The following is a 9,243-nucleotide window of genomic DNA, read 5'->3' as shown; positions in this document are numbered from 1 at the left end:
ATAATAATAATAATAATAATAATAATAATAATAATAATAATAATAATGTTTATTTATATTTCCTGCCTCTCCCAAGGATCGAGGCAGGATTACATCAATAAAATAATACAATAATACAAATACAATTGATAAAAGTAATACTGAATTTACTACATTCATATTAGTTCTCTAAAAAACAGTTCATCAGTAGCCAATAATCATAGTTGAGAGTGGAACATTATCATAAGCTTTTATATGGAGTGCCAGTGGTGACAGCAGGTAGCAGCATAGCAGGATATGTGCGTGAACAGCTGCATGGTACATCACTTTGGAGTGCCAGATAACAAGGAGATATCAGGGCAGCTTCAGGGCCAGAATACCCTGGGCTGCTCCCAAGAGTATTCTGGTATTCTGGCCCAATCAGACTGGCCTTGGTATTGTAATCTGAATGACATTCTCTGAACAATTGTGGTTTATGCTACATGTACCATGCAGCCTAATGACTTTGTCAGGTTCTGCCACTGGGATATCACTGGGGGGGGGGGGGGGGGGGGGGCTTTGGTGCTAAGATTTGGCCCAAAATCTCAGGGCCTGGTATGGTTCTGAGCTGACAAACCTTCACAGAAGCAAAATTTCATACAAACCTCATCCTTCATATTGAGGCCAAGAATGGAAGAATGAAAGTTCACCAGGTCTTACATGAAAATATATAATCTTATTTTAACTTATCTGTTGGAATAATATGCTGGGGTGAATAGTTCAATGAGGTTCAATTTTGCACATTCTATGTGTAAAATTACTTATGACCAGTTTTAGAGTGCACTTTAACATTTGTGCACAGTGAAAACTTCCCTTACCCAAAAAATGCCTCACTCACTACAGAAATAATTTGATGGAATTTTTGGGAGGAAGGGGCAGGTGAGTCAAATGTGGAAAAAAGGAACAGATATATATATATAATCATCCAAGCCCTGGACTGTGAGTGTTTTATTCTTCAGAGTCTGTTTTTTTAATCCCTATTTTACTGCTGTGCTAGGATTCAAAGTCTTATATTTATTATGTTTTAGCCATATTACTACTGCTTAATAAGGATTTTCTCTTCCTTTTTTTTCCTGGCAGTTTCCTTATCTTTCAAAACTATGTGGCAGACAGGTATAATATAGTATTTCTCACCCTGGGAATAGCTGTATCTATTCAGCTTGGTGGGTGCAGATGGAAGAGATTGACACTGATTCAGCTTGGCCTACCTCAAATCCAAGCCACTTTATCAGAGAGAGAAACTGTCCAGAATCCTTGTTATTTAAAAGTCCCACAAAACAGGAAATGAGGTTGTATGAATATACTGGGTTTTCTACTTAGGTAACTGAGAACTGGTTATCTGGAACAATTAGGGTTGCCATCCCTGAGGACCTCCAAACCGGGAAAAATGTAGGACAAGGTTTTAAAATGTAGGACCTTTTTTTCTTTTTCTTTTTAACTTCCTGGCCAGGAAATTTAAAAAAAAGGTCCTACATTTCTAAACCTTGTCCAAGGCCTGGCTGGGGCCTGGGAGACAGCATCTCCCAAGCCCCGGCCAGGTCTCGGAGGACTCCGCAATCACGGAGCCCCTTCCAGGGCCTGGCTGGGGCCTGGGAGACAGCATCTCCCAAGCCCTGGCGAGGCCTCGGAGGACTCCGCGATCACGGAACCACTTCCAGGGCCTCCCTGGGGCCTGGGAGTCAGCGTCTCCCAAGCCCCGGCCAGGCCTCGGAGGACTCCGCGATCACAGAACCCCTTCCAGGGCCTGGCTGGGGCCTGGGAGACAGCGTCTCCCAAGCCCTGGTGAGGCCTCGGAGGACTCCACGATCGCAGAAACGCTTCCAGGGCCTCCCTGGGGCGTGGGAGACAGCATCTCCCAAGCCCCAACCAGGCCTGGGAGGACTCCGCGATCACGGAACTGCCTCCAGGGCCTCGCTGGAGGGGGAAATCCCGGGGGCGGGGCCAAACCGGGGTGGAACCGTGCGGACCCGCCCCAAACCGGGAAAGTCCCACCCCCAGGTGGGATATGGCATCCCTAGGAACAATACTCTTCAATTCAATACTCTTTATTTCTGTATATTTATTATTGACGATATACGTATGTGTTAGATCTGAGAGCCAATGTTTGACAAACTCTTAAGTTCTTAATCCTCTCTACTTCTCCAAGTTCCTGACTATGTAAATGGGCATGGGTCCATGTTTGGTAATTACAGTAATGCTTCAGGAGTTTGTAAGCTGCTGCCACAATGTCTACTAGGATCTCAAAAGGTCAAATAACAAGGCAGAACTCTGAATTACTATCATGTCTGCAAAGTTTACCAAGTCATTCCCTGAGCACAGAAAGCAAACTTTCTTTGCTCCCTTGAGGATTTTAGGAGTAGAACTTCAGCTCTAAATTCTTATACAGTTCCAGCAAACACATTGTTATTGCTGAACAATGCAGTCTGAATGCATTGTGAGAGTATCTCATTATAGCTCCTTCTTAAAATAGCTCTTTTATTGGATTAACAGATATTTGGTCAGGTACAGCTCCACTTTGAGAAAATCAAGATGCAGTGCTTGAAAAGCAGCTCCAAATTTAACTTCATCTTCTTTCAGAAACTACACAGGGTTGGGGGGTTTTAACTGCTCAAAATATATCCAAATGTTGTCTAGAAGATAATGTGAAGCATTCTTTGGAAGCTGACTTGTAACTCAGGTAAATGATTCAACTGATTTTGTTCTTGTGCTTGTTTGTCTTATATTGCTTTTCTGATTTAACAAATGTAAATTGTGATTCTACATTACATTTAGCACTAAAATGTTGTTTGAGAGCAAACAGAAAGAGTGATGACAGGAAATCAAATATAGTAGAGGCTTGACAGAAATGGCAGATTTAAATTGCATCAAAGGTTGATAGTTCTACATGCATTTTTTGCAGGCAGAGTGCAGTTTTTAACACACACTCTGATGGCATCATAGCCATCAGTTTCTTGAAGCATAATGTGGTCTAATCCACTAATCCCAGCTGCAGAAAGAATCCAGATTGTAGGATTAGAATAAATGGTATATGAACTGGCCAACCTAGAAGATTTTTGTAAGGTGGAGGAGTGGTACAATTAGAATATAATTCATCAAAAAGAATGTGAGGATGCTGAAGACTTGAATCAGATAAAGAATCTTGCTAACTGTAGGAATTATTAGGAATGCTAGCACCTCATGATGGTGTCTTTTTAATCTGGGATGAGCCATAATGAAAGAATAATAATAATAATAATAATAATAATAATAATAAAAGCACTTCCAAGATTTTACTTGTTACTTTCTAAGGGAAGCTTTTCGAAGATGTTGGCCCTTTTGGACAGCAGTTACCAGAGTTTCAGTGAATTTTCATGTATGCATTAAAAATCATCCCATGTGTTTTGTGTACAGTATATTATTCTGCATGTTCTGTGTATTATTTTATAAACAATTTCCAGATGCAATTTTTGTTTAAGACTTCCAGAATCACATAGTAGTTTTCTAGATCTTAGATATTAAAATAGTAATTTTCTTGTATGCTATGACAATTTAGCTATAGACTTTAGAGGTAAGGTGATTAGAAATAAATTTGTGCACTTTTTCATAATATCCTATGGCGAGTTGCAGACCATATGATATAAATCAGTCTGGTCTGATTTTTCTTAATTTGTATTTTTAGTTGTTTTCACATGTAATTCTGGTATGTATTTATCTTTTTTGCCTCAGGCCTGAAGGTTTTGAGGAATAGCTTTACTTTTAACCAATAGATTGATTGACAAAGTGCTAATAGGTACAGGGTTTGGCAGCTCACAATAACAAAAGTATGGAGAATTTGTAGTCTTCTGCATTACTGCAAAAACCATTTTAAAAGAGATGGGGAAAATGCTTTCTGTTTCCTAGAAAATTTCATGGTAGAGTCGTGAAATTTTAGGCAATCATACTAGGAATCTAAAGAGTAATTTTGTATTTTTCTTCTTTTCTATCTCTCAGCATAGGTGTGTTGTATTGTAACTTGCTTAGAGAGTGCTAGGTTCACTGATAAGCAGTATAGAAGTGTAAATGCTATTGCTACGTTATGTTTCAAATTAAAATATAACAATGTAGATGAATGAAACAGATAAAGGAGATAAGCATTGTGGTTGAAATTATTAATTTCAAAATCAGCCTTATTGTAACATATGGATGCCCTGTCTTCAGAGTTCTCAGAGATTTCCTTTTAAAAATTCTCTCTTTTGTACCCTTACTGCATCCTAGTGATATATTTTCATAATTGCCACCTTCTTACTCTTTTTACACCTTTTGCTTTCTTTTAGATCCATGGACCATAAGAATAAGAGCACTGTCAAAGAATTTGTCTTGCTTGGATTTCCAGCTACCATGGAACTGCAAGGGTTTCTGTTTGTCATATTCCTTGTTGCCTACCTTTTGATACTCCTGGAGAACATTGTTATCATTGCTGTGATCAAAACCAACCCTTGTCTTAATAAACCCATGTATTTCTTCCTCAGCAATCTCTCATTCCTAGAGTCATGGTATGTTTGTGTGATTGTTCCAAAGCTATTGGTCAACTTCCTAGTGAAAGAAAACACCATCTCTTTTGAAGGGTGCATGACCCAGCTCTACTTTTTCAGCTCCCTTATATGTACAGAATGTTTTCTTCTGGCAGTTATGGCTTTCGATCGATTCGTGGCCATCTGCAATCCATTGCGCTATTCAACCATCATGACCCAACACCTCTGCATGCAGTTAGCAGTTGGTTCATGGCTAACTGGATTCTTGGCTTCAATGCTGAAGGTTGTCTTCATATCTCGACTGCCCTTTTGTGGTCCTAACATCATCAACCACTTCTTCTGTGACATTTCACCCTTACTAAATATGGCATGTGAAGACATGACAGTGGCTGAAATAGTGGACTTTGTCTTGGCCTTGATAATTCTGTTAATCCCACTTTCAGTAACCATTATTTCTTATATCTGCATTATTGGCACCATTTTAGGTATTCCTACTGCCCAGGGACAGAGGAAAGCCTTCTCTACCTGTGCAGCTCACCTCACTGTGGTCACAATCTTCTTCTCAGCTACTCTCTTCATGTATGCACGACCAAAGAGGATCCATCCTTTCGATCTTAACAAACTAGTTTCTGTTGTATACACCATTGTAACACCAATGTTGAACCCTTTCATCTACTGCCTGAGAAATCAAGAGGTCAAGGAGGCTCTGAAGAAGGTTTTCTGTAGCACCCGACCCATCTCCCAAAACTTAGTGCCTAAGGTTGAATGGGTCAGATAATTCAGCCAAAAAGTATCCTTAGAATTTTCTAGCTTTTTCTTTAATTTTTGAGAGGGTGTGTTTGTGTGTGTTGGGATTATCTCAAAGGCTGCATTTTCAAGGTATGTTGATGCTGGATGCTCAAGGCTGAGCCAAGACATTTTGGCTGCCAGTGTTGAAACAACAATTCCCCTACTCCTCTGTATACCTGGTATACAAGGATGATTGACAACTATAGGGGAGATTGTTTGGATGGGGCACAAAAATCTAAAGGGTAACCCTAAGGTAGACAATCCCAAACATGGATTTCCCCCATAACTGGAAGTGTATACACAAGAAGAAGAGGGAGGAGGAGGAGGAGGAGGAGGAGGAGGTTAACAAATTAAAATTTGAGCTGTGTCACTTTCAGTCTTGCCGCTGATCCTGGCCTTTGTCAATATATTATTTAAGTACAAAAAATGTTGATTGCCCTCTCAGTTGTCTTATTGCAGGAAGCAACATCTTAGTAAACACCCACGGAGCAGATGCAAGACTGAAAGAGGGGGCTTTGATATCCCAGTGTTTCCCCATATAGCCAACTCCCAGGAACCTTCTACAGCACTGGTGCTGTTAGTACTTTGAGAACCTTTCATGATTCCCAAAAATCAGCTAGCTGAGGAAGCTGCCTCACTTTACTTAATGTTCGAGCCAGCTTTGTTGATGCAGAAAAAACAGAGAAACAAACAATTCTCACGCAGCAACCAGAGAATAGTTTCTTGTTTGATAACTAATGAAAGCATATGACTAATTGTTTTTATGATAATAAATGTTAGGAGTTAATTCAGAATATTGTCTGGTGAATTCAATTTGGCCTTCTAGCAAGCAATAATGGTACTTTCTGTTGTATATAATATATAATGTGGAGGAGCCAGACTAAGGCTGTGATCCTACATCAGCTAGAGAATATGGGCAAAACCATATCTGCTCCTTGTGTACATCTTCATTTTAGATGGGGTGTAAGGGGCTACACTCTAGCACTTTGTGTCCTATCCAACCCCCTGCCCCCATAGCTTTCAAGTCCTAAAAGGAGCTGTCCTTTTTGCTCCTGCTTAACTGCCTTGAGTCCCTGTATTGGGAGGTAGGTATAAATAACCATAATAATAATACCAATGGGAAGTGAAGAAAATGGGGATGCAATTCTGACAGGGACACTTGGTTCAGCTCTGTGTAACATGTGTGTTCTGTACCTTCAAGTCACTGCCCAATTGATGGAAACTCATGAATTTCACAGGGTTTTCTAAGGTAAAGGAAACTCAAGAGGTGGTTTGCCATTGTCTTAATCTTTATTGAAGAGTCAGGATAGAAATAAATCTAGTGGAGAGATCAAAGAAGCCATTGTTCTCAGAAACTGATACTGAAAATTTACTTATTTGATAAATCTGATTTTCAAGTGTAGCATTCATACTCATCATCAAACAGAACAGATTATATTACTATTCCTGGTATTTTATCCATCTTTTCCTCTTCCCCCTCCTCTTCCTCTTCCACCTCTGTTTTGTTTCATTTTAGGAATAAACTGAAACTGAGTTGTAAGGTATTTTCTGACTACATTGCAGTTCCAGTGTATTGAAGGCTACCTGTCATGTTAGCATTGTAGCAAGAAGCTTTACCCAGTTCAGTAATTAGGAGTTATTCAAATGATTTAATGTGTATGTTTTGTGTTGTATGAATATCCCACTGTCCCTATTTCTCCCATATAGGCCAACCTACAAGTATGGTTTTTGTTTTGTTTTGTTTTGTTTTGTCCTGGAGTGTTACTCTAAGACCACCATAAAAACAACAGTCAAAAACCCAATAAATTTGTGGGGAAAGGTTGTTTGTTTGTTTTCTTTTGTTGTTGTTTTTGACTGGCGGAAAAGTGTACATGACAAGTGGTCAAAACTGGTGGCAACAAACTGCCTATATGGTCAGTCTAAGTATATGTGGATTCTTCAACATAACATGATTCTGGGGGACTAAATGCCCTGGTGCATGAGAATCTTAATATCTATCTATCTATCTATCGATCTATCTATCTATCTATCTATCTATCTATCTATCTATCTATCTATCTATCTATCTATCTATCTATCTTTTATATGATCCATACAAAGAAAGTATGTAATACCTGAGAACAAAATTTCATACAGAATCGGTTCAATTCATTCTTATTCTCTGTGACAGTATCTAGCTGTCCAATGTGACTACATTATCATTGCTCTTTATAAATGCCCAATAGATGGCAGCAAACGATAGGAGACTGAACAGTGAGCCATTTGGAAGAAAAGTCAAAGCTACATAAGGATCAAATATAGTCAACTGAAAGCATAATTTAGGAGAGGGCTGTGCATCCTCATTTTTTTTTTTCATTTTATCTAATTAAAACACAAATAACAAATAATGACACATAACAACAAACAAACAAACTAATCCTCATTTTCAATGTCATACATTTTCAGATGAGATAAATAATAATCATTTCCTCAATTAGCAAGAAGCAACTATTCACAGTGAAAAATTGCCAACAGAAAAATTGCCTATTAGTTAAGAAGCTGTTTTATAAGATGGGGAATAACTGTTCTACACTGACTGGCAGCCAGAGGAATAACTATGGTGGTGCAGGGGGATAGGGAAATACTAATACAGTAGTTTATTTTTATGCTCATGTTTGTATATTTTTAATTGTATTGTTTGTGTCCCACTTGGGGGGGAGAGGTTATTCATCATCATCATCATCATCATCATCATCATCATCATCATCATGTCTCAATAAACAAAGCCTCTGAAAGTGAACACCTTTTTCAATGCCTTTTTATGTCCCCCAGTCATCCTTTTCCTCTTTGTCCTCTGTCTAAAAAACTGTGCTCTTTAAGGGATTTTGGATTTCAGCTTTCACAATCCCAGACTATTGAGCAAAATGATTGAGGCTTCTGGAAGCTAAACTCCAAAATCACTTAAAGGGCACAGTTTGGGGACCACTGGTTTAGATGAACATTTTTTGCAGCATCAACAATAGGAGTATGATGAAGGAGGGCTTGAGAAACACTTCCAGCCTTAGGTTGCAACAGTGTCTCTGTAATACACAATATAACAGGGCAAAATATATATTTAAAATATGCACCTTAAAAATATTTGTCTCCAGTCATCCATTATAATGCCTTTTGTTTTTTGATATTATGTAAGAAAAATGCCTGAATATTTGCGAACCAATAAATTTGTTGAATATTTAGTATTTTATATCTATAATATTCCTATACCACTTTTTGAAGCAAAGCCTCCCCAAGATGGTTCTAGGGATGTAATTCTAGTTTTTAGGTGGGGGGTTAGATCTACTCAGAGCCTTCTAAAGCCTTTTCTAGAAGCAGCAGGCAAGACTTGCCCCATAGCATGGGGTGTGTTTCTAGGCGGGAAACAGTAACTGTGTTAGGCAATGTGCTTGAGACAGGCATCTATAGGAAGTGATAGCTTCCTGTATGGCAAATGTAAGTATTACTTCTGTCACATGAACAGTAGGCTAATAGCAGTGAGATGGAAGCATTGTTCAAAGGAAGAAAACTATTTTCTATTCTGTAACATTTCTAGATAATATTAGAACAACAAGGCACTCATTAAAAATATACAAGTCATGAGTCAAGTCAAGTAATTGAAACATTCATTGTGGAGTCAAATCCAAGTCAAGATAATTGAGGTTATCAGATGCATCAGAAGGATGAGAGCATAGCAGATTGCTCCCATTCCATTCGCATGATCAGGGCAAAGATTATCACACACCACATGCTTATCCCATTTTTCTCCCAACCATGAAGTGTAATGGCCCCGTCATTTGGTATTGATGAGAACTCCTATTAATACCGAATGTTGGGGGCATTACACTTCATGGATGGGGAAAAAACAGGATAAGCGTGTGATGTGTGATAATCTTTGCCCTGATCATGCGAATGGGATGGGATAAGAATGGGC

At 38.9% G+C, this 9,243-nt stretch overlaps 1 protein-coding gene across 1 annotated transcript; it reads left to right on the top strand.

Annotated features, from left to right (window-relative positions):
• The first annotated feature begins 2,615 nt into the window (after nucleotides 1-2,615).
• LOC121934571 (olfactory receptor 6B1-like) lies at nucleotides 2,616-5,286 on the top strand. The gene is made up of 2 exons (XM_042475164.1): nucleotides 2,616-2,695; nucleotides 4,311-5,286. The coding sequence occupies exon 2, from the start codon at nucleotides 4,315-4,317 to the stop codon at nucleotides 5,284-5,286; it is 972 nt and encodes a 323-aa protein (XP_042331098.1). The 5' UTR covers nucleotides 2,616-2,695; nucleotides 4,311-4,314.
• The last annotated feature ends 3,957 nt before the right edge of the window (nucleotides 5,287-9,243 follow it).

Source organism: Sceloporus undulatus, chromosome 6, assembly GCF_019175285.1.
Source record: "Sceloporus undulatus isolate JIND9_A2432 ecotype Alabama chromosome 6, SceUnd_v1.1, whole genome shotgun sequence".
In the NCBI taxonomy this organism is placed as follows: Eukaryota; Metazoa; Chordata; class Lepidosauria; order Squamata; family Phrynosomatidae; genus Sceloporus; species Sceloporus undulatus.
Note: the sequence above shows the minus strand (reverse complement) of the source record. Positions and strands in the feature narration are given on the sequence as shown.

Bases quoted from the DNA above. Each gene is read 5' to 3' on its own strand.
- LOC121934571 (XM_042475164.1), top strand. From the start codon at position 4,315: ATGGACCATAAGAATAAGAGCACTGTCAAAGAATTTGTCTTGCTTGGA.